The sequence below is a fragment of the Hyla sarda genome, chromosome 3 (genome assembly GCF_029499605.1).
Source record: "Hyla sarda isolate aHylSar1 chromosome 3, aHylSar1.hap1, whole genome shotgun sequence".
Classification (NCBI taxonomy): Eukaryota; Metazoa; Chordata; class Amphibia; order Anura; family Hylidae; genus Hyla; species Hyla sarda.
Genome location: NC_079191.1, coordinates 401,783,876 through 401,810,627, shown reverse-complemented (window position 1 = coordinate 401,810,627; position 26,752 = coordinate 401,783,876). Strand labels below are relative to the sequence as shown.

The 26,752-nt window shown below is 41.2% G+C and overlaps 1 protein-coding gene across 7 annotated transcripts in view; it reads left to right on the top strand.

The window, feature by feature from the left end:
- Positions 1-26,752, top strand: part of SOCS5 (suppressor of cytokine signaling 5) — a 232,217-nt gene that overhangs the window by 75,666 nt on the left and 129,799 nt on the right. For 3 of the 7 annotated variants that reach the window (XM_056568096.1, XM_056568097.1, XM_056568095.1), the window contains one exon: positions 10,377-12,027. The exons of the other annotated variants lie outside the window; for them this stretch is intronic. In XM_056568096.1, coding sequence (XP_056424071.1) covers positions 10,389-12,005 — 1,617 coding nt within the window. In that variant the 5' untranslated portion in view covers positions 10,377-10,388 and the 3' untranslated portion in view covers positions 12,006-12,027. Of the gene's footprint in view, positions 1-10,376; positions 12,028-26,752 lie in introns of those variants that run through there. 7 annotated transcript variants of the gene reach the window in all.

Below are 26,752 nucleotides of genomic sequence, written 5' to 3'. Positions count from 1 at the left end.
AAGCTTAAAATTTGAATTCCACCTGGGGAAATTCTTCAGTGAGCTTTATCAGAATCTCCGAATCTCCAGAATTTCTCTGACAATTTCGAGCATAGGCCCTAATAAAGCCTGAGATGGGAAGTGGCTTGGTGTGGATGCCACCAGTCTTTTCTCCTTCTATCCTTTTTAGCAAAGTATTTATCTAGCTGAGATCTTCAAGGGGTTTTCTTTATAATCAGAACTTATCCTATTCGCAGGATAAGTGATAAGTGGCTGGGGGGGTGGGAGTCGCACCTTTTGAGATCGCCACAGATCATGGAACTGAGCATCCTCCGTCTGTTTCCTTGTCTAATATGCTACCAAAGATAGTGTAGTACCACGCTTTGCTACCTCTCCCAACCCCATAAAGTTTGAGTGGCAGTGCGCATGCTTAACCATCTTTTTGTCCAGACTAGTGGCTTGGGACCACCATTCTTTTGCTCATTGAGGGGCCTGGTGGTTGGACCCCTACTTATCAAAAATGTATCACTGATCCTGTTTATAAGTGATACGTTTAACCCTGTTTTGTCTGGTTACTAGTGATCCTCTAAGTCCGAGTCCCCTACCCTTTGGCTTTGCAGTTGGGAGTCGCAGTTGTTGCCCAGCTGGACAACCACATTGTAGGGCAGGGTTTCCCAACCAGGGTGCCTCCAGGTGTTGCAAAACTACAACTCCCAGAATGCCTGGACAGCCGAAGGCTGTCCAGGCATTCTGGGAGTTGTAGTTTTGCAGCATCTGGAGGCACCCTCGTTGGGAAACACTGTTGTAGGGATAACTGCTGTAGGTAATAGCTTCAGTCATTTCATTGTGCCCTAGCAACAGTTTTGTCGCCTATAGCTGCGTAACCCGCGGACAATTTCTGGAAGAAAGATGCAATGTTTTTGTTCTATGTACCCCTTTTTAGAGCATATAAGCAAATGTGAAATAGGGTAATGTGACACAGGTTAGTGATACACGTCAGATTGTCTGTTACCTCCTGGTTAAAGAGGTACTCCACTGCCCCAGCATTCAGAACATTTATTTTTTTTTTGTTCCGAACGCTCGGCGGGGGTCGTGACATCACCGCCACTCCCCTCGTGACTTCACGCCACATCCCCTTCCATAGACTTGCATTGAGGTGGTGTGGCCTGGCGTCACGAGGAGCTTGGCCGTGACATCATGACCCCCCGCAGCCCGCACGGAGTGTTTGGAACGAAATGTTACGAACGCTGGCCAGTGGAGTACCTCTTTAAGAAGACTCTATCATCTTTTGCTTACTTTTCCACATGAGCAAAAAGCATTGGATCCAGTAAAATCCAACATGCCTAACTTACTGCGGTGACCCCCGCCAGATCCCTGCTTGACTTTTTCTCCATTTCTACGCAATTACCTTTTATATTGTAGTTTCAGCCAAATCTCCAGGACCTGTAAAGTACAGCTTGGACCCCGATGTTCCTTAGTAGCTCCGCAGTATAAAGGCTGAGCTCATTTGTTTGCTTTGCATTTGTTTCTAATTCAGATGCACTTTAAGGGCTTGTTCACACAGGTTTTGTACTCTGACCCATGTTCTGCTCTCTTATGACTGTCTGGGGACGATCATGGAGTCCTGCGGGACCATTCACATGTTTTTTCTTGTGTGAAGTGGTGGAAAGCAGATTACGTCACTGGTTAGGAGCCTTTACCGAGGATGACAGGAAAATGTTATGAACTGTAGAAATAACTTTTAGTGACATTGCCTCAACCTAGATTTAAAGGGGCTAAATCCAAGATTAATTTATCACATCCACAGGATAGGGGATAACTAGCTAATAAGTGGGGGTCCAAACGCTATGACCCAACAATCGCAAAAAGTCATCCTTGTCCCCAGTGTGAATGCAGTAGTAGTGTGTTTTCTCTCCTGCCACTCTGTTCATTCTGTGTGGGGCCCCTGAACATTGCAGAGAAACCAATGCGACTGTAACTTATCCCCTATACAAAGGATAGGGGATAAGATGTCTGATCGCGGGGGTCCCGCCGTTGGGGGCCCCTGCGATCTCTCCTGCAGTACCCCCGTTTATCAGCTGCAGGATCGCTCTGTGGCTGATGATGGGCGATGCAGGGGACGGAGCATCGCGACATCACTGCTCCTACCCCTCATGCCTTCCTCCCCCTTGTGCCGTCACGCTCCTCCCCCTCAAAGCAAGTCTGTGGGAGGGGGCGTGGCAGCCGCCACGCCTCCTCCCATAGACTTGCATTGAGGAGGCGTGACGTCACAATACTCCATCCCCTGAATCGCCCATCATCAGATCCTCGCTCTGTGCAGCTGCAAAAAGGGGGTGCAGCAGTAGAGATCGCTGGGGTCCCCAGCGGCGGGACCCCCGCAATTAGACATCTTATCCCCTCTCCTTTGGATAGGGGATAAGATGTCTAGGGGCAGAGTACTTCAATGTGCCTAAAAGTGAACCTATGATATAAAGGGGTACTCTGCCCCTAGACATCTTATCCCCTATCCAATGGATGGGGGATAAGATGTCTGAACGCGAGGGTCCCGCCGCTGGGGACCCCAGCAATCTCTACTGCAGCACCCCCTTTTCTCAGCTGCACAGAGCGAGGATGTGATGACGGGCGATGCAGGGGATGGAGTATTGTGACGTCACGCCTCCTCAATGCAAGTCTATGGGAGGGGGCGTGGTGGCTACTTCTGGCTCCGGTGGAGTCCTGAGCTGTCACTGTGCGCCGGGCCACTGACGGTGACGTCGCGTTGAGGACATCACTCGCCATTGCGCACAGCAACAGCCCAGGATGCCGACAGAGCCTGAAGTAGCGTGGACCCTGGGAACAGGTAATTATAAAACCGGGGATGGGGGAGGCAATGGGGCAACGGCGGTCTCTGGCCAGAGGATGGGCAGGGGACAGCAATCTGGCAGCAGCGGTGGTTGGACTCGGGACTCCAGGACAGGCAGGGGGAGAAAAGCGGGTGGCGGCGGCATTCTCTGGCACCGCAAAAGGCGCAGCAGTTCATTGATTTAAAGCACCCGCATTATCGGCAAATAATTGCCGATACCGATAACTTAGAAAATCGTGAATATCGGCCGATAATATTGGCCAAACCTATAATCGGTCGATCCCTTGTCCTGACAGAGAACACAAAGTGAAGGCGGGATTTAACATGTGCAGCAGAAGGGGAGAAATAAGTGACCCTAAGCTATGTGCATGCAAGCTGAGACTTTCTCAATCCTCCAGAACACGTGCACTGTCCATGAAAGGTAGAACACGGCTTTCTTCTCCTCTCAGCAGCACCTCAGTGCTTAAGACCCTTTCATAGCTGTGCTGCTACTGTAATCAGTAACCCCTTCTCCTTCCATGTTGAATACAGTACTGTGTAAATCATTCTAGCGCAGTGCAAGACTGTTCACTGTGCACTTCACCAGCATTCTCATGGCATGGCAGCGAGGAGTGTGTACTGTGGCCAGAGAAGTAAGGGAGGAAGAACCTGTGTGTGTACTACTGGAAAACAAGCCAAGCTCTGGTCCCGCCCTCTAAAGTAAAGACATTTGGGGGCCGATAACTACAGGGAGAGCACTAGAATTGCCTTGTTACCACTTTGAATGGTTACTGTTACAAAACCATGCAGGAATTCAAAAATCCTTTGAAATGACAGGTACACAACAATAGGGACTTGTTTGTGTATAAACTACTCATGACTTGCATTTTTTTTGTGTAACACTTTTTTTTTTTTTTTTTTTTGTGCATCTAGGGCAGTGTTTTCCAACCAGGTTGCCTCCAGATGTTGCAAAACTACAACTCCCAGCATGCCTGGACAGCCTTCGGCTGTCCAGGCATGCTGGGAGTTGTAGTTTTGCAACGCCTGGAGGCATCCTGGTTGGGAAACACTGATCTAGGGTGGATAGAGGATATAGCTTGACTTTTTTTCTTTCCACATTTTGAGAGCAGAAACTTGCGTTGATGTAGATACATGTGATTATATATAAACATTGTTCACCTTGATCTATTGTTTACGTTGTGCGTAAACCTCTGCTTTAGTATTGGCTTTAAGCACACAAAAAAAATACAAATGAAAATCCTGTTTGACACCTTTTACATGACGTTGATCATGGCTGTCAATGACCCATCATGGCAGCTGCAATGGTCTGCTTGTGCATTCAGGGAATGTATAGGTACAGATAGTGAGGGGAGTTCATCAAACCATTTAGACTGCGCTTTTTTTTTTTTTCATCTAAATTTGATGCATGAAAAGCTGCACATTGGCCCTGTGCGACATTTTCTGTGACATTTCATTTAGAACGTTTAAAGGGGTATTCCAGGAAAATTTATATATATATATATATATATATATATATATATATATATATATATATATATATATATATATATATATATATATATATATATATATATATATATATATATATAATTTCTATATCTCTATCTATATATCTCTCAACTGGCTCCAGAAAGTAAGTGATTTGTAAATTACTTCTATTAAAAAATCTTAATCCTTTCAATAATTATCAGCTTCTGAAGTTGAGTTGTTTGTTTTCTGTCTGGCAACAGTGCTCTCTGCTGACAACTCTACTTGTCTCGGTAACCGCCCAGTTTAGAAGAGGTTTTGCTATGGGGATTCGCTTCTAAACTGGGCAGTTCCCGAGACACGTGTCGTCAGAGAGCACTTTAGACAGAAAAGAACAACTCAACTTCAGAAGCTCATAAGTACTGAAAGGATGAAGATTTTTTTTAATAGAAGTCATTTACAAATCTGTTTAACTTTCTGGAGCCAGTTGAGATATATATATATATATATATATATATATATATATATATATATATATATATATATATATATATATATATATGTATATGTGTATATATGTATGTATATATGTATGTATGTATATATGTATATATGTATATATATATGTATGTATGTATGTATGTGTATATATGTATGTATATATATGTATGTATGTGTATATATGTATGTATATATATGTATGTATGTGTATATGTATGTATGTGTATATATGTATGTATGTGTATATATGTATGTATGTGTATATATGTATGTATATATATGTATGTATATATGTGTATGTATATATGTGTATGTATATATGTGTATGTATATATGTGTATGTATATATGTGTATATATGTGTGTATATATGTGTGTATATATGTGTGTATGTGTGTATGTGTGTATGTGTGTATGTGTGTATGTGTGTATATATATGTGTATGTGTGTATATATATGTGTATATATATGTGTGTATATATGTGTGTATATATGTGTGTATATATGTGTATATATATGTGTGTATATATATGTATATATAAAAAGTTTTTTCCCTTGATAACCCCTTTAAATTTCATTACCATGATGTGATCTTTTTGAGAGCACTTTGCAGTGGTTACTGATTTATCATGTGTGACTTTTTGTGTAATGTTGCAAAAATGTTGTATAAAATGTTGCACGGGCTAGATTTAGAAGTTATCACTGAGCAGCTCAACCGGCCCTATAGAACAATCGAAATGGCTCTATGCGACAATTGTATTAAGGTCTGCGCGACATTTTATAGAATTGTGGCACGGCCGCCACTTCTCTGCGACATTTAACCAGACCTAAAGGGGTACTCCACTGATAAACACTTTCTTTTAAATCAAGTTAAACAGATTTGCAAATTAATTCTATTAAAAAAAATCTTAAATGGGCACTGTCAGATGCAAAAACTTTTGATATGTTGTAAAGCATGAAAAACCCAATGGATTTTGCAGTTGCTTTCAATAGAAAATTTTCTGTATTTCATACTGAAAAAGCCAGTCAAACCACTACTTCCCTCCCCCCCTCCCCCCTGTTCTGCTGTGTCCATGTATCATCACCTATGTCATGGACACACTTCCTTGATTGACAGCTGTGAGCGCAGGGCTCAGAGCTGGAGGAAAAATCCTCCCACTGTCATCTTGTGTCCGGCTACTGTCAGTGAGGACATCCTGGGAGTTGTAGTTTTGCTAATGCTAGGGGAGATGTGAGCAGACAGCCTACTGAGGGAGGGGGCGGAGACCTGCACAGTGAGACCCCCCCCCCCCCCCCCCCACCCCCTCCTTTTAAGAGAAATTCAGACTAGTGAGCTATATTAAAAGTGTAATAAAAAAAAAAAAAGGTGCTACACATAAAAATTGGTCAGGATTAGGTACTGAGTGATATATTAAAAGAAAAATATTTTTTTGTTGGATCTGACGGGTACGCTTTAATTTTTCCAGTACTTATCAGCTGCTGAATGCTCCAGAGGAAGTTCAGTTCTTTTTGAATTTCCTTTCTGTCTGACCACAGTGCTCTCTGCTGGCAACTCTGTCCATTTCAGGAACTGTCCAGAGCAGGAGAGGTTTGCTACGAGGTTTTTCCCCTATTTTCAACAGTTCCTAAAATACAGAGGTGTCAGCAGAGAGCACTGTGGTCAGACAGAAAGGAAATTCAAAAAGAAAAGAACTTCCTCTGTAGTATACAACAGCTGATAAGTACTGGAAGGGTTAAGATTTTTTAAAAGAAGTAATTTACAATTCGGTTTAACTTTTTTCTGACACAAGTTGACTTAAAAGAAAATGTTTTCCAGTAGAGTACCCCTTTTAAGTGTAGAGCCCTATGGTGGTTCATCATCAAAGTCTGTGCACCATTTGAGAAACATGTTTTTCCGCAACATTTACGGACTAATAACCACAAAAGCTCACACCAGATTTGATAAATTCCCCTTACTCTGCACACTGTATGCCTGTGCTTTGTACTTCTAGTAGCTGCTTGGCTTTACACTTTTATTCCTGCATATTCCCATTAGACGGGTACTCCGAAAGTTAAACAGATTTGTAAATGACTTCTATTTAAAAAATTCTTCAGTACTTATCAGCTGCTGTATACTACAGAGGAAGTTGTATTTCTTTCTGGAGTTCTTTTTAATCTAACCACAGTGCTCTCTGCTGACATCTCTGTCTGTATCAGGAACTGTCCAGAACAGGGGAGGTTTGCTATGGGGATTTGCTTGTACTCTGGACAGTTCCTGATACTGACAAAGGTGTCAGCAGAGAGCACTGTGATCAGACTGAAACTTCCTGTGGAGCATAGAGCAGCTGATAAGAATCATAATCCTTCCAGTACTTAAATAAAAGTAATTTACAAATCTGTATAACTTTCTGGCACCAGTTGATTTAAAAAAAAAAAAAAAAAAAAAGTTTTCCACCAGAGTTCCCCTTTAACTCCTTAAGGACACATGATGTACTGGAACGTCATGTGTCCGCTCCCGATCTATAACGCGGGGCCACTGCGTCATAGCGGGTCGGGCCCGGCCTCTAACAGCGGCTGGGACCCGTGGCTAATAGCGCGCGGCATTGGTCGTGGTGCCGCACGCTATTAACCCTTTAGACGCGGCGTTCAAAGTTGAATGCCGCGTCTAAAGTGAAAGTATGCCGGTTAGCTCAGTGGGGTGTTCGGGATAGTCGTGGCGAAATCGTGGCATGCCGAACAGCTTACATGACAGCTGGAGGGCCCCTACCTGCCTCCTCACTGTCCGATTGCCGAATGACTGCTCAGTGCCTGAGATCCAGGCAGGAGCAGTCAGCGGCAGAATCATCGATCACTGGTTTCCTATGAGAAACCAGTGATCAATGTAGTAGATCAGTGTGTGCAGTGTTATAGGTCCCTATGGGAGCTATAACACTGCAAAAAAAAAAGTGAATAAAGATCATTTAACACCTCCCCTATTAAAAGTTTGAATCACCCCCCTTTTCCCATAATAAAAAGTGTAAATAAAAATAAACACGTGGTATCGCCGCGTGCGGAAATGTCCGAATTATAAAAAATATATTCATTAAACCGCACGGTCAATGGCATACGCGCAAAAAAATTCATCAATCGATCAATAAGTCCTATCAATGCAAACATGGTACCGCTAAAAACTTCAGATCACAGTGCAAAAAATGAGCCCTCATACCACCCCATATGCGAAAAAATAAAAACGTTATAGGGGTCAGAAGATGACCATTTTAAACGTATTAATTTTCCTGCATGTATTTATGATTTTTTCCACAAGTCCGACAAAATCAAACCTATATAAGTAGGGTATCATTTTAATCGTATGGACCTACAGAGTAAAGATAAGGTGTCATTTTTACCAAAAAAATTTACTACGTAGAAACGGAAGCCCCTAAAAGTTACAAAACAGCATTTTTCTTTTCAGTTTTGTCTCGCAATGATTTTTTTTTTCCGTTTCGCCATAGATTTTTGGGAAAAACGACTGACATCATTACAAAGTAGAATTGGTGGCGCAAAAAATAAGCCATCATATGGATTTTTAGGTGCAAAATTGAAAGAGTTATGATTTTTTAAAGGCAAGAATGAAAATGCAAAAACGGAAAAACCCTCGGTCCTTAAGGGGTTAAGTGATGGGGATCCTTAAAGGGTTAGTTGCTACTGAGGGCTCATTTACACCACCACCAGTGGGCTTTGTCCGGTCCAGAGTCCTTTTGGAGCCAAACAAGGAAGCTGAACGGGCAGTGTTGGCTCCTGAAGGATCCGATTGACTGGAATGGCATTTGTTGTGTGTCCAGTGTTTCCCTTTAGTAGAGCCCAGCAAAAGTGTAACTGGCAAATGGTAGAGATGATGGCGCTCCCCAGAATGGTGCCATGGTGGCTCAATCAGGTGATCGGTGGGAGAGTCTGACACCCTCCATCTAATATAGATGATCTATTATAGAAGCGGATAAACCTTTAGAACAATGGAATGTAGTGAAGGATCACTTGGTCGGTGTGTGCAGGATGCCCAGGAGGTCGTACTGCAGGGATGTAGATATTCCCAGTGATGCGGCCTCAGTTATGTGTTGTTCCTTTTACCAGTGCACATAGCAAAGTTCATGTGTTTGAGTTATGTAATTGTCCTCGTGTCTGCAGGGCGCTCACATGGCAGCGCCGTTTCCTCCACATCGCAGCCAATGTTATTATTGTTCTTTGATAAAATGCACGTGGAGAGGGGTGGAGGGGCGCTTGTTGTTGGATTTCTCAGTTTTCACCGCACACATTACAACTCGGGAGTATTTTTATTTTTTTTATTTTTTTTATTTTTTTTATTTTTTTTATTTTTTTTTCTTTCTCACTCTTGTTTGTATGTGTGTTGCTTTTACGCTCTGTTTTCAGAAAACTCTATTTTCTTTTTTTCTTTCACTGTCCAGGCATGCTGGGGGTTGTAGTTTTATAACAGCTGGAGGCACCCTGATAGAGAAACACTGTGCTAAGTAAGAGGTGCAGGGAGAAACATAAAAAAAAAAAAAAAGAAAAAAAAACCTTATGCTCACCTACTCCCGGTCCCTGCAGATGCCTCTCTTATACATACAAGCCGAAGGACCTTTCCCTTTTCAGCCAATCACTGGCCTCAGTGGTGTCACGTGTCAAGCCAGTGATTAGCTGATGGGTAAAGGTCTTTTTTGGCTGCAAACAAACTAGGTATCCAGGATCCAGCGGGAGATTTGAAAACTGTCTGGAAAAACCCAGTGTATTTGCAGTACAAAAAGCTACCTACCTAGCTGTAACCATGGGGTGGGGGGGGGGGGGTCGAGAATGTGACCATGAGGGTCACATTCTCCACCATGGCCACATGTATGCTATATAATTGTGTTTGTCATGTCTCAAAATATTAATTGCTAAAATTGCAAATCAAAACATTGACCTAATGGGGGGTGGCCCATCACCTGATGCCAAATCCAGGTACACAGTCAGAGCTCTTAATGTTTTGTAGGTCCAGACGAACACTGTAAGGTACAACAATCAGTTTTTGGCTAAGGCTAGCCCAGTGTTTCCAAACTAGTGGGCCTCCAGCTGTTGCAAAACTACAATTCCCAGCATGCCAAAGACAGCCTTATGCTGGGAGTTGTAGTTTTGCAAAAGCTGGAGGCCCACTGGGCACACTGGTCAGATAACATCGTGCTAGTGTTTCAAGAGTAATCAGCCATGAGTGAATAGCATCCTTGAATATGTACATGCAAAAAAAAAGCTTATTTAATCTTTCTATTCTGGTATACAAATATGCAATGTTATCCATAACTAGCCAATTGGTGAGGATTCAACTTCTCAGCAATGTTTGAAAGTCCTATTGTGAAATGGTGCATTGGCCGCACTCAATTTGTTCAGGGATCAATTGTCCTTCAGTCTGATGATCAGTGGTGGTCCCAAGGATTGTACCCCCACCATTCAGCTAGCCATCCTCCTATTCTGTGTGAAGAATAACTTTGCATTTTTGACTTGTCCTCACTTGACATCCAAGGATGGTAAATTCTGTGGAATTCTTATAATGTTGTGTTGACTTTACTTCCACGTGTGACAGTTTGTTTGTTTTTTCTTTTCAGGTTTACTGATCAATGGATAAAGTTGGGAAAATGTGGAATACATTCAAATATCGGTGCCAGAATCTATTTAGCCATGAAGAGGACGGAACTCAAAATAGTGTGGCGGATGTTAATGCAAACAGGTGTTTAGGTGGTGGGGAGAAAGCAGAACCTTCCTCTAGTCAGTTACCCGTACAGTCTAAAAGTCATTTGCTGAGGAATATCTCGTCCGAACGAAGCCTGACTCCCTGCAGTAGCTCTAGTAGGAGAAGTGCAAATTGTGTATCTGAAATGCCACAGCTAGTTGAAATAAGTATTGAAAAAGACAATGATGTGGGCTTTAGTTCAGGTGCCCGACTGGCGCGAAGGGACTCCTATACTCGGCACGCTCCATGGGGCGGTAAAAAGAAACATTCTTGCTCTACCAAAACTCAGAACTCTCTTGACCCTGACAAGAAAATTGTCAGGCAACGAAGTGGACTCCCGAGAAGGGACCGAAGACACGTCGTAGTAGGATCAGTTCACGATATGGAGGTTGTGTCTAATAGAGCTATTGGAAGTCGCAGTTTGAGACAAAGACTCAACGAGACTGTAGGATTGTGTTTTCCTATTAGAACATATACCAGACCATCAAAGCCACTTTTTGCAACAAAGAGAAAAATCCATCTTTCAGAATTAATGCTTGAAAAGTGCCCATTTCCGCCAGGCTCTGACCTTGCCCAGAAATGGCACCTCATTAAACAACACACTGCTCCCGTCAGCCCGCATTCAAGCATATTGGATACTTTTGAGCAGACTCTGCTTTCCACCGAAGATGAAGAAGACCGATTACGTGAGAGACGTAGACTTAGTATTGAAGAAGGTGTTGACCCTCCTCCCAATGCCCAGATCCACACATTCGAAGCTACAGCACAAGTTAACCCAGTTTATAAGCTTGGACCAAAACTTGCTCCCGGTATGGCTGACGTGTCGGCGGACAATGGTGCAGCATCCCATGGTGGTTGTGAGTCTGAAGAAGATGGCACAACTCTCTGTCTACAGTCACGTCGACAGAAGCAGCGTCAGTTCTCGGGAGACAGCCATATGCAAACTAATAGACAGGGGGCTTGGAAAGTCCACACACAAATTGATTATATTCACTGCCTTGTGCCAGATCTAGTAGCGATCACAGGCAACCCCTGTTACTGGGGAGTCATGGATCGCTATGAGGCAGAAGCGTTGCTGGAAGGCAGGCCAGAAGGCACATTTTTGCTCAGGGATTCAGCACAAGAGGACTATCTTTTCTCTGTGAGCTTCCGACGCTACAACCGATCTCTGCATGCTCGCATTGAGCAATGGAATCACAACTTCAGCTTCGACGCCCACGATCCCTGTGTATTTCACTCCTCCACTGTTACAGGACTCTTAGAACACTACAAAGATCCTAGCTCTTGCATGTTTTTCGAACCCTTGCTTACGGTACCTTTAAATAGGACTTTCCCTTTCAGCCTGCAGTACATCTGCAGGGCAGTCATTTGCAGGTCTACCACCTATGATGGTATTGATTTCCTTCCCCTGCCATCCATGTTACAAGACTTCCTTAAGGAATATCATTATAAGCAAAAGGTCAGAGTGCGGTGGCTGGAGAGGGAACCGGTTAAGTCGAAATAATAAAAGAAAACCTATTTCTGTTCTCCTGTCTCTACCTTCCAAAATGTCACCTCATAGACTTAGGGTATGCTCAGTTTGTATCAGATAATAAAGCACATGTACCTGTACTTAGGAATAATAGTGTATGACACTTCAAGCTTTAAGTGTATCTGTAAACTATAATCTGCCTGTAAGGAAGGCCATGGTGCATTCTTTGGAACTATGAAGCAGAACCTTTAAGCTGCATGTTCTTATGAATGCTGGCACTTATCGTACTAATGCTTGGATCTCCTCCATTTTTATTTAATTCTCTTGCAGGAGCTGATGTGTCTTCATGGCTTTTTTTCTTTAACAGTAGTGTAAGGACTTTCAGAATAGAATACTAAATGTTCCCATCTAAATAAAATCCTAGATTCCCTATACAACACTAGACACATATCATGTTTGTGGCGATCCTGTTACGAAAAAGAATTTGATGCCTTTTTGTGAAGCTAAGTCAGTAGGGTGTAAACTTCGATGTAGCCAGCAATAGGTAGCTTGACTTTTTGTTTTCATCCAAGTTGGTGCTGATACTCACGTAGTCGGTTAAGTTGGGCTCATATGACCTCTCTACAAATAACATTCACAGATATGTACCTGGAGCTACTTGGTTAATATTAAAGGAAAATTCAAGTCCAAAATGAAAATTCGGCAGTTGCGTAGTTTGTTTTTGATTCATTAAAGACTTTATTCTACAGATATTCAACATTACAGTATGGTTTCTACACTGTTACAGCTAGCGACTGATATGATGTACCTTGGTATTTCTGTAGGGGGATCAATCATAAATTTGTATGAACCCTGTATATCTTTATCAAACGTACCAGACGTGGTTTGTTTTATGGGCTGATAAGCCATCAGTCGGAGAAACCAGTAACCAACATCGGGGTCCTTCTTGGTATTCTAATCTTTATAATATTCACCTGTGAATGTTATTGGTAGCACTTTTATAAAGCAATTTAGTTCAGTGCAGTTTACTTTTCAATAACTAGTTGGATAAAAGTGTTACGGAGATTGCAAATGGGTGGAAGAACTGTCCTTATTTTGCCTTCATCTGTGGGGTATTTACTTGGTTCCAGTCCTTGTTCTGAAACATTTATCCCACTAAAGAGGTGTCATAAAATTTAAATTGGTGTAAGAAACATTCAGCGAGGAAAAATAAAATAAATTAAAAAACAAAAAAACATAACTTTTAGTTACTGGGTTATAAGGCCATGCATTAATCTGTACAGGCCAACAATAATGCCTAGTATAGATCTTAAGGTTTTGGATTGTGTTCATGAGGATTAGGTCAACGGCGTTAGGGTTTCAGAGACTTGTCACCTCAACACAGTGGTGGTGTCCATTTTGTGGAGATAATACAGTGTATATAAAAAGTGTTATGCCTGAGTGATGTCACTTTAGTGTATTGATGGGCTTACTGATGACCTAACCCATCAAATGGCTTCATCCACCATGTATAGGTGACAGGTCTTCTCTTAAACTGGATGGGGGTTTTCTGATATAAAGGGCAAAGCCCAGTCCTCAAGGCCCAACAACAGTCCACAATTTGCATTTTCCTGTTCAATTCCAATGGAGTAACTGAAAAAAACTTGGGATGTTGGTGGTTCTTGAGGATTGGGTTCGGGGACCACTGCTTTATATCACAGGGCTTATATGTTTAGATTAAAGTTTGAAAACTAAAGTGTTTTTTCTTTTGTCTCCCCCAAATATAGTTCTTAAAGTTTTATACTTTTTACAACAAAATGCAATACAAATATGTTCACATGAAAAGTTTTAAAGTGTCATTGATGCGGCATGCAGGCCTAATATCACAGCATAAACATCCGTACTGAAAAGAAAACTAAAAAACTTCCCTATAAGATGAAGTGTTCCTAGGGTTATAGGAGCTGTATCCCTTTCGAACAGCTCTTTGCCTTGGGAGTTCCCAAATTAAAGGTGTTATCTGTTTAATGCTTGTATATAGGTGGTCATACACATTACAGATCTGGCTGATCAGCCTTGATTAGATCTTTTCCTGTTTGGGTATAGGGAGAGATTTATCAAAGGCTTGGCAGGGCTGGCGTAAGTCACTGGATGCCCTGCTGGCTCTTGGTTTAAGACCCTTTTTTACCTGGACAACAGGCTCCCCCCTAACCAGTAGTAATCTTGATGATTGGCACTGGTTTACTGAGCCTTCACAAGGTTTGATCCATTTGCCTCGATGCAGCATATGATGACCGGTCCCCTGCAGAGCCCTATTCCTCTTTGTACATACAAGCCCAGCGATAGGGTTTTTTGCACTACTTCATTCTCTCTCACCTGTTCAACCCCCTCCATGAAAAAGCATCAGATTTATTTATATACACACAATTATTTTTTTTTTACTTTTTTTTTTTCCCTAGCCATTAAATATTCGCAACTCCTGTTCCATAATGTGTTTAAGGTACTGTGCATTCATTGCAATTGTAAATATTTTTTTAAGACTGCATTGGCACTTTAAATTTTTACCCCCCCTTGTTTAAAGCAGGGGGGTAGTTAATAGTATAATCTGCCATTGTCTCAGGCACGTCGGTGGCTTTGGACAGTGTTGCAAATGCTCCCTGGCCGAGCATTCTAAAACAAAAAAAAAAATTTGTGTTCACTCTTGTACATGTTGGTGTTAGTACGAGCGCATGTGCTCAGATTCTTGTAGGTGTATCCTTCTCTTAAGCACGGTTAAAGTTGCTTATTTTGCTAGCTGGACCTCCTGCCTTTAGTGATAATCCTAGCTCTCAGTAAAATGGTAGGCTGCTTTCTGATTATTGGTTCAGCCAGCAAAATGGCCTACTCCGCGGTGAAAATTGTGATCGATGCACTATAAGAACCCGTTACACACTAGTCATAACTGTAACACTCTTTGACGTTTAGTTCGGAGATGGTACATCTCTATGCAAATCAAACAAGAAGTGTCTATTGCTTCCTGTGCCTTTTTATACCTTTTTATTTCCTTTCGAGTCTTGTCTTGGGTGCTTTTTGCTTTTTAAGTCATAAGCGTCGTAACTGATCCCCCCCCACGTCTTTAAATCGGTCAGTTATCTAGAGTAGAACTTAAGATAAGACCTGATTCTTGGCCTGGACATCATTTTATCTTATCTAAATTTTCCTTTTTGTTTTTGTGTAGATGCAGAATTAGTAGCCTGTTCTATACAACCCTCAAAATGTTTTTTTATGCTATTACCTTCCACTAAAAGAGTAAGATAAAAAAAAAAAAGTAATTAAAGGATTATTAATTTGTACTGGTAAAACTTGAAATTTTTTTTGCTTGTGAATGAAAGACTTTACTATTTAACCCATATCCCATCCTTTCCCTTCACCACACATTCTGTGATAGGCAACAGTTTGGAAAATGGACTGAAAATACCAGATCTCCACATTAAAGGAGAACTAAGGAGGGGATAAGTTTCAGATCACGGGGGGTCCGACCGCTGGGGACCCCCACGATCCCCCGTACGGGGCCCCGGCTCTCTGGTTAGAGAGGGCGTGTTGACAACCGCACGAAGCAGCGGTCGACACGCCCCCTCCATACACTGCTATGGGAGAGCCGGAAATTGCCGAAGGCAGCGCTTCGGCTCTCCCGTAGCAGTAAATGGAGGGCGCGTGTCAGCTAGGGGATAACATTTTCAATCCTGTAGTTCTCCTTTAAGATGCAATGTGCAGGAGATTTTTTAGAATAGCATTTACATTAACCCTTATCATACATATGTAAATCTTAACACTTTATACAGTTGTAAATTGCACAGATTGGATCTTAATTATGACATGCATTGCCTTCTCGACCGCACTACAGTATAACAAATAAGGGGTGTTAACATTTTTTTACTAGGTTGAGGACTTTAGATCTCTCATCCTCTATGTTGACCATTTATTGCGGCTTTAGAAACGTTTTAAGTGGTTGTATGACATAAGATATTTTAGTTAGTTCCGAAGTCTGTGCCATTCTTAAAGGGGAACTCCGGTGGAATTTTTTTTTTTTTTTTTTGACAAATCAACTGGTGCCAGAAAGTTAAACAGATTTGTAAATTACTTCTATTTAAAAATCTTAACCCTTCTAGTACTTATCAGCTGCTGTATACTACAGGTATACTACAGAGAAATTTGGGAATTTCTTTTCTGCCTGATAACAGTGCTCTCTACTGACACCTCTGTCCATGTCAGGACTGTCCAGAACAGGAAGTTTTCTATGGGGATTTGCTTCTAATCTGACAGTTCCTGACACAGACAGAGGTGTCAGCAGAGAGCACTGTTGTCGGGCAGAAAAGAAATTCACAAACTTCTCTGTAGTATACAGCAGCTAAGTACTAGAAGGGTTAATATTTTTAAATAGAAGTAATTTACAAATCTGTTTAACTTTCTGGCACCAGTTGATTTGTCAAAAAAAAAAAATTTCCACCGAAGTTCCCCTTTAAGTGTCACAGACCTGCGATACCAGAGACAGCCAGTGGAGTGGCGCTGTTGGTTTACATTCTATGGGTGCATTCACATCACAATTTTTGCAATCACAAACCGATTTGTTAAAACTGATGGGCAAAAACGTATTGTGAAAAATAAAATTCATGGTGTCTAAAAGTTGTAGCTTTCAGATGTATGGTAGTTCACACGTTTGCGGTTTTCTCAGTCTTTCTAGACTTTCAAAGCTACTACACGTGTGAAAAAGTTTTTACAATTACACAGATCAAACGATAGTGATACAATTCAGTGCTATTTACAGTAATGTAAAAGGTAAAAAAAAAATACAATTTATATATATTTTTAAATTTGGAAAAAAATCTGATAATTGTAAACGAACCAAAACAATTTGTCAGTTGAAGTAGAGATGTCTAGATATAAGATTCTATACCAATGTAAGTTTAAAATAGCATGAACTAGACAGATGTAAAAATCGTGATGTGAATGCACCTTGAGTAAAACATGTTGGGCGCATAGAGGGTTATTAAATTTAGATATAACACATTGTACAATTTTTTTTTCACCTCGGGTCTGGGAAGTCAGTAACTGTTAGAAGATTATGCCAATAGGACTAAGGTTTTTTCCACCACAATAGTTGACGTCATGGCCACAAAGCCTTATGAAGTTCTACATTGTGTGTGGCTATGACACAAAGATGGTTCTGGGGGAGAACAACTTCTGGGTGGCTATGGGTTGATGGGAATTGCTTAGGCTAGCCATACACATACTCGGTAAACATTCCTCCCTACACATGCATGCTCGGCAGTGTGTCAATGTGTTCTCATGGGGTGATCAGCGTGGTTCTTTTGAGGACAAAGTTTGGAAGTTAACGTGACCAATGCTTCCTCCTGCACTACTGTTGAGTGAGAGTCAGAAGGTCGGATTGGTCCTGCCAAAATTAGTTGGACCAGCTGGCATTTAAATGTGTATGGAGCACCTTTTTATCCTCCGACTGTGATGTAGCATTTGACATCAGTATCTTCCGCTTTGGGACAAAAGTGGTGATCAAAAAAACATTATTCATAAACCTGTATTGCTAATACATTGAACTAATCCATCTTTTGGACAATGCCCACAAGTAATTTTTGTTGTACCAAAGCATAGTGACCCCCCCCCCCCCCCCCCCCCCGCCTTTTTCTTTAGTAAAAAAAAACCCCATTCATGTGTATACCAAAGTATTTTAGACTTACTACTGCGTTATATGCAATTGTGCTGGAACAATTCTCTAAGTGTGCACTTTAATCGCCTTTGATGTTAAGCGTGAATTGCTGACATGAGGCATTTACACATTATTTTTTACCTTTTTGTTTTATTTTTGGCTACAGTATGTGTTTTAGAAGGATTACTTAACCCTTCACATGCCGCAGGGAGCAGCCACATAACTTCCCTCGGTGCATTATCTGTCTATAGCCTCTCATTACTGAAAAGGGGCAACGTTCTTGACTCCTTAGTTACGCTAGAAGATTCCAGTGTTTTTGTAAAATGTGTATGTGGATCTGTAAATAGCCCTGAAAGTTTATAAAACTATACGTGCTAGTATCAAATTTGTATTTTCAGCCATTGTGAGTGTACAGTATATATATATATAAACCTAACGTACAATGTATAAACCAGTACTTTGTTAGATTAGCTGCTTATAAACCTAAAAAGAATCACCAGCATGAAGTTGCACCAGATCTGTATATTCTGTGCATTTAGCTTGGCTGTCTTTTTGTATTTTCCGTATCCTGACATACTAGTGAATTGGCTTAATGCCCTCCTCTAAGCTTGTCCAAAACCAGGAAACCTCTTTTCTTCTTCTTCTCATGGCTGCTGGCCATACGACCTCTGGATGAAATGGTCTCACACATTTGAATTGGTGTTTTTGGTCAGCAGTGACCAGTATTGCAGTTTCTCGAAGTGACGAGTGAAGTATGTATGCACGCCATCCTCTTTATAGTTGATGCCTGTGTATGGGCTGTGTTTGCCCTCTAGTTATTTGTGTGATGTGATCAACCAGATTTTTTTTTTTTTAAGAATAGTCTCTATTCAGCAGTAGCTTGTAAAGATTTAGTCAATATTAAAAAGCATCAATACAGAACAGTCTACGCTTTCGAATAAAATAAACATCTTAACCTGCTAACAGTGCATGATTCGGGGATGGCTATTTCAATATCTCGGTCGTTATGATCGGAGTCTCTGGTTGTCTTCTCTATTACTTGTTGTTATTATTACTTGGACCAATATTCTATCTTAGAAATGCAACTAACATGGCTTGGTTTTCGGGTATCATCCCGGTGATCGATTAGAATTCCCTGTTATGTGAATTAGGTTAGGGTTGCACTGTGACAAGAAGAATACAATGTTGATAAAGGTTGCATCAGCATCCCGTAGGCTTGCATTTCTGCCGACTGTTGTCATCTTTGCACTAACTTGCAGGTTATAGTGTAGTGTACTTACGTTCACTGTCATTCGTTCAGTCATTGGTTACGATTTAGCAGCTCAACATTGCTTGATCAAAATCTCAGTGTGAACCAGACCTTAGGCTGATTTCATTAAGAGGTGATTATTGCAGGGGTCACCTATTTTACCTTCATTAGTTGTAGGTGCCCTTTTCGTAATCTTCAGGTTTGCTTTGCCACAGGATGGCCAACCCTAAAGCAAATCTGTGTAACAGATTTGTGTTTGTTCACCTTCAACAAAAATGTCAGCCTGGTATAGAAAGTGACCAGAAGACTGCTTTTACTCTTGCCCCCCTCCCCCAATTCTTGTACCCTTGGTTATGATAAAGGTGCTACTGCTATGACTTTGCCCTTGAGTTATGGTATGTTTTTATGTAATGATCTTGCAGACCTTATAGTAGCTGGACATTTTCACCTAAAACATTAAATCTAGAATCCTAAACCTGAACTGTGCACCTGTCTATTACCAGATTTCATTTTCCAGATATTCTTTGTACCACGACATGCGATCACAGGTAGCTTTGTGTTTTATCTGTAATAGTACTGGGCTAATTCTGTTTTGAACAACTGATCGTAAACTTTAGTGAGTTGTGTTCAATGACCCAATTTTACTTAGTCCAAAATTGGCCAAGCATAATAGGGGCAGAATGTAGGTTGAGATACGATGTTGTCCTTTAACAATATGGGTCTAAGTTCAAGCAATATTAATAATTGAGTCTTAGAGGTGGTCACTTGCTATTGGCTAACAGCCATTCCTCCAGACACCTTCACCATAAATATGGATGCTTGGTTTGGCCCAGTGAGCATGTGCTCTCAATGAGGGAGGTGAAGAAATCTCTGATGGACATTCGGGGGTCAATTTATCTCCTTTTGAGAAAGAAAGGAACAAGCATATTAATGTTTTATTAGATTATAAATATTCAACATACATGATTCTCCTTTGCTCACCAGTGGACAATTGGACGGTCCTTATACACATACAATAAACAGTTTTTCTTATGTCTATTGGCACCTTTTACACTAGTCGTCATGGTGTATTTTTGCCAAACCCCAATGAGCATGGATGGAGATTAAAATAGGTTTAAAGGGGTACTCCGGTGAAAACCTTTTTTCTTTTAAATCAACTGGTGGCAGAAAGTTAAACATATTTGTAAATTACTTCTATTAAAAAATCTTAATCCTTCCTTTACTTATTAGCTGCTGAATACTACAGAGGAAATTCTTTTCTTTTTGGAATGCTCTGATGACATCACGAACACAGTGCTCTTTGCTGACATCTCTGTCCATTTTAGCAACCGTGCATAGCAGATGTATGCTAAGGGCAGCATGGTGGCTCAGTGGTTAGCACTGTTACCTTGCAGTGCTGGGGACTTGGGTTCAAATCCCACTAAGGACAACAATAAATAAAGCGTTATTATTATTATAATATCAGCAGAGAGAACTGTGCTTGTGATGTCATCAGAGAGCATTCCAAAAAGAAAAGAATTTCCTCTGTAGTATTCAGCAGCTAATAAGTAAAGGAAGGATTAAGATTTTTTAATAGAAGTAATTTACAAATATGTTTAACTTTCTGCCACCAGTTGATTTAAAAGAAAAAAGGTTTTCACCTGAGTACCCCTTTAACTGGTAACCCAATCAACAAACATTCAACCCATGTAGGTAGCGGACAGCAAAAAAAATCATAGGGAAAAGATAAAAAAAAAAGTTACATGTAATAAAAAGGAGCAACAATATATGCATGATTACAATTGATCTGTTTTAACATATCAGCTCTGCCGGTGATCTCATGTAAAAAATTCCATCATGCATCGCCATACTTGCCAAAGTTGGAATCTAAATTAAATGATCTTCCATATACTTGTTGGGGGTGGACAGGCTTGTAATGGAATCCAGTTTGATACTTCAACATTAAATCATCGTAAATCTTTCACGTTCTGCTCAGAGACTCCTTTACGCTTAAGTTCGTCTTTCATAATAATAGTCGCAGTTTTGCAAATCCAGAATAAGCTGTGGTTACTGTTCAGACTTCTCAGTCATTTGCTGAAAAATACAGTATTGGCTATGGAATATGGGTGACTGAAAATATTTGAATGAAATGTCAGTTTTGAAAGAAAAATCATTGGAATGCTTGAAGATGACGAACAGTTGGAATTTTAATGGAGAGTTTTTTTTTGTCTTGCACTGCTGGTCCTCCAGATCAGCCAAATAACTATTTTTATATTAGAGGCTTATGGTAAGACAGAATAGAGTATCTTGTGTCAATATTTTTATATATAGTAATAGCTAAAAGCATAGCGGGCTCCGAGCAGTGGTACTACTCCGCGTCCCTCAAATCTTTTTTTTTTTTTTTCTTCTCTCCTATGGTGGCCAAGGCCTGCTGAATCCTGTATGGATTGATGATGACCTCTGATATAAAATTCAAATTAATGATTTTTTTCATGATTTTGAAATTTGAAGTAACTATAGGTTCTCCTTTTAGCATCCATCAAGATTGGAAATGGAGTACTACAGTGCCATTAGCATAGATTGGGACACTATTGTTCTCCCAGTATATAATTATGGCACTAGTTCGATTAGTAATGTTTGTATGTAATGTTTACAGCTACTAAGGAGCAACCTTTTTGCTGTTTTTACTTATATATCCTGAAAGGTGAAGAGTTAAATGATCCTATTGGTAGGCTGGATAAAGAAACACTGGTGTTGTTATACATCTAGAATGGGGTCGCACCCACAGTGCATTTTATGCTTCGGGTGCTCCAATAGCAGTCACAAGAGCGAGCTCCCTGCTGCGCCAGGTAGATCTGTGTCCGCTTGTATGTGTTCTGTGACCCTACTCTTAAAAGGTGGCCACTTAAGAGCAGGGGCCAATTGCTGCACAATATTTTGTATGTGTATAGGGGTAGCTCAGGGAGCAGAAAAGGTCCTACCTGTTCTGCACCCAGGCATTTCCACATGCGTTTCTCAGAAGTTTACTTTGCAAGACGAGAGGCGGGCGGATCATCACAGGACATTGTGAATATCGTGGTTTCGCTTGCATGCCGCGATCGTGACTGGCCCCCTTTTTGTTTCGGGAGGTACATTTCCGAGAAAAGGGGGCAGAAGTAAGCGCCTTGTAGCAGAACAGGTCAGACCTTTTCTGTATCCCGGACAATCCCATAAACATCAAATAGAACACAAAACACCTAAAACAGCAAACGTCCCATTTTCCAATAAAAAAAATTACACAAATCTCATGCCAGCAACAATGATGTTATATCTTTTTCTCCTGAATGCTTAATCTGAAACGAGATGTTTCAAAAAGACCAGGTCGTTTTTTTTGCTTTCTTTATCTAAAATAAAAAAATAACCCACTTGAAAGATCATCCTCTATAGCAGATGTTAAAAGATTTATCTAATGGCTTAGCCTCAATCCGATCCCTTTTCTTAATAGAATCATGCCACGCTTTTCATTTGTCACAATCCTGAAAACGCATCACAGTTGGGATTATCGAGATACATGACCCCAATGCCTTATACAGAACCTTGGTGCAATTTCTATCATTTTTTTTTTCCATTTTTTTTTTTTTCATTTTTTTTACTCCAGAAAAGATGTTATACTTTATATGGTGACTCATGTTTCACTACTGTGGAAAACTTTTGTTAAAGGTTTATCTATTGTAAATGCAGATGTGTTTAACATCTATACTTTGTTCATGTAGAACCACGGTAGGTGATCTGATGCTTCTCTGTGGTTCCTTCACCAATGTCTGAAGGGCTCCACCAGGAAAGCCGCAGGCTGCCTACTGTTGTGGTAGAATCTCCGTTTTGTTAAAACCTGTCCTGTCAGTTCACAGTGAATACCATATAACTCTGACAATATTAAACTTTAGAGGCCACAGTTTTTATTTTACTCAAAAGCTGACATTCTTGGTGCTTTGACTTCTATAATCCTGTCTTAAATCTAAATAAAGTTTATTATGTATCTGTTCTTGTCCCTTGTTTTTTCTTTGTCTGGACTGATGCTTATTTTAAAAACATAAGCATTGATTATAGGTTTTTTATTTTTTAAGGCATGTTCATATTCAGGAAGTGTGTGCGGGGCATGGTGAGGCGCAGCTCTCGCAGGCTTCAATGACGTAGCATCTGCTGGTGAATGCCCACTTTCTCTTGCCAGGAGCTCACACAATGTGAGCAAGGGGAAAGGTATGATACACAGCTTTTTAAAGCTCTGAATTTTTTTTAAGGGGATTAGTTAGGGAATATATTCGTTTTCAAAAGATGGTTTGGATGGTTTGATGACAGGTACTTTTTAAAAGTCCTGCTGTCATGGTGAAGGCAAACAGCACATGGATCTGTCCAAAATGTTGTGGAGGTGTTCTTATCCAAAATATCCATGAACTGCAACGTTAGAACATAAGACTGAAGATAATGCACTCACCACAGGTACCGATACAACACAGTTCAGGCTTTATTTCATGTCAGTAGCAGACAGCTTCATTACATAGGACAGACACACAGGGAGCGGATGGTGATACAGGGGAGGCGGGGGGGCGCTAGTTTTGTGCTCAACGGCCCTTCCTCTTGCCCGTACGAGCTATAGGAAGCGCCGTTGACCGCAAAACTTGTTGCCGCCCCTGTTACGCCCACCACCTCACCTGCATCAGCTCCCTGTGTGTCTGTTCTATGTAATGAAGCTGTCTGCTGCTGACATGAAATAACGCCTGAACTGTGTTGTATTGGTACCTGTGGTGAGTGCGTTATCTTCAGTCTTTTATTGAGGTTTTTTTTAGATCAAATAATTTTTATTTAAACTTTTTTCACAAACATTGAAATAAAAACAGACACACAAACAGCCAACCCCCATAACACATCAGGCTATAACAGTCAGGCAAACCTGACAGACAAGGAGTGGTGGTGTGTAAGACCTGGCCCCCCAGGGGTAGAGAGCTGAAAGATAGAGGAAAGGTCACATGAAACTCTACACCATTAAATAAACAGCACACAGACCAAACGGGAATCATTCAGGCCGATCAAACAAACAGCAATCTCATCCGCACACGTTCAGGGAACATAGAAACGGGCAATTACATCCCAACTTCAGGATTAAACTTCCTCTCCCAGGAACCCCATATACTGTCAAACTTCCGCTCCACATTTTAATGTAGATCCTCTTTTCCAATCTGACTACATACTTAACCCGATCAATTAAATCTGCCACATCCGGAGGAATAGGCCTAATCCAGTATTCTGCTATCAATTTCCGAGCCTGATAAAAAACACATAGTATGCCAATCTCCACCATAGAGGGCTCCTGCCTGCAACTGATAGGACTCAGTAGACATGCTTTTGGGAGTGGGGCTACGGTTACCCCATACACCGTCCGGATGCGAGCAAGCACCTCCCTCCAGTAAGTATCTAGGAGTGGACAGTCCCAAATCATGCAGTAGATATGCCTCCAACCTACCACACCGTGGGCATGTAGAATCAGGCTGCACACCAATTTTATGCAAGAACACTGGAGTTTTATACACTATGTAGGAGGAAAATCTGGGACAGCCTATTAGATTTGGACAGAGAGAGGTAAGAAGTAAATGCTCGTCAGTCAAAACACCAGCATTCCTCTCTTACTTGCCACGAATAGTCAAGGGGAACTTGTCATGATGGAAGCCCAACAGTTCTCCATACATCCATACAAGATGATCCCAGTTGACCCTCTTTTTGAGTCCCTTCCTCTCCCAAAAGCCAGCATCCATAAATGAGTGAAAATCAGGCAAGCCAGGGTTACGCCACAGCGGGGTAAATTTAGTACAACTGTTAAGACCAAGTAATTTTCGCGTGTGGCCCCAAAGCTTGCACAATAAATGGGTAGTGGGAGGAGTCAGGAGGCCTAGTAAGGGTGCCTATCTCAAGCATGTGGAGCGGGATTTGTCACCCATGACTAGCCATGAACAATCGTCCCATAGGGCCCAACGTACTTACAGATGCCCAACCCCATAACTGGTGCAATAGGGAGGCTAGAAAGTATAACCAGGGATTGAGAAGGACCAAGCCCCCTGAAGACTTACCCCTTTGAAAAGTTTCTAGTCTAATTCTGGCATTCTCCCTGCACCAGCTGCCTAAAGAGTCGCTGAATGCGCTGAAAGTGGGCCATCATAATCCACACTGGGGAATTCTGCAAGATATACAGGAATAGCATCATTATGACCATTTTGGCCAGGTTCATTCTACGAACCCCTGAAATTGGAAGGCCAAACTTCCACCTTCTGGGAGCTGCTATCCAGAAGAGGGGTCAGGTTACGAGGAACAAAGTCATGCAGAGATGAAGTAATATGTATACCCAAACATTTAACCCCTTAAGGATGCAGCCCCTTTGGGCCTTAAGGACGCAGACAATTTTATTTTTTTCGTTTTTTCCTCCTTGCCTTTAAAAAATCATAACTCTTTTTTTATATTTTCATCCACAGACTAGTATGAGGGCTTGTTTTTTGCGCGATCAGTTGTCTGTTGTAATACCATCACTCACTTTACCATATAATGTATGGCGCAACCAAAAAAAAAGTATTTGTGTGGGGAAATTAAAAAGAAAACAACAATTTTGCTAATTTTGGAAGGTTTCGTTTTCACGCCGTACAATTTACGGTAAAAATTACATGTTATTTATTCTTTGGGTCAATACGATTAAAATGATACCCATGATAATATACTTTTCTATTACTGTTGCGCTTAAAAAAAAACAAAAAACTTTTTAACCAAATTAGTGCATTTAAAATCCCCCTATTTTGAAGAGGTATAACTTTTTCATTTTTCCGTATAAGCGGCGGTATGAGGGCTCATTTTTTGCGCCGTGATCTACTTTTTATTGATACCATATTTGCTTATATAAAACTTTTAATACATTTTTTATAAATTTTTTTGGGAATAAAATGTTATAAAAAAAAAAAGCAGCTATTTTGGACCTTTTTATTTTTTACATTCACGCCGTTCACCTTACGGTATCATTAACATTTTTATTTTAATAGTTCAGATATTTACGCACGTGGCGATATCAATATGTATATTAAATATTTTTTTAACACTTTTTGGGGGTGAAATAGGGAAAAGGGGACAATTTACGTTTTTATTGGGGGAGGGGGTTTTTCACTTTTTTTTACTTTTATTTTTACACTTTAATAGTCCCCATAGGGGACTATTTATAGCTAATCCTGTTCAGTGCTATCGGTCATCTTCTGCTCTGGTCTGTGGGAAGGCAGATCAGAGCAGAAGACTCGCGGAAGACAGCCGTGCTGGATGATCGGATCGCCGCGGCAGCGCTGCGGGCCATCCGATCATCCATTTAAGTGACCGCGATGCTGCAGATGCCGTGATCTGTATTGATCACGGCATCTGAGGGGTTAATGGCGGACATCCGCGGGATCGCGGGTGTCCGCCATTACCGGCGGATCCCTGGCTGCGGTCAACAGCCGAGACCTGCCGCGCACGATCCGGGCATCGCTCCAATGCCCGCAGTTATGCTTAGAACGTAAATGTACGTCCTGGTGCGTTAAGTACCACGTCACCAGGACGTACATTTACGTCCTTCGTCGTTAAGGGGTTAAAGCTAGTTGCCACCTGAAGCCTGGAAGCAGTAACCTGAGGGATATCAGGCAAAGGGGCAAGAGGCATCAGCACAGATTTGTCTCAATTTATTAACAGACCAGAATAAGACCCAAAGTCGGATATAAGAGACATGTCAGGAGCTAGGAAAAGGGCCGTATCACCCAAAAACAGCAACATATCATCCGCTTACAGTGCTACCTGCTCTTCAATTAACTCATACCGAAATCCCAATATACTCATAGAAGA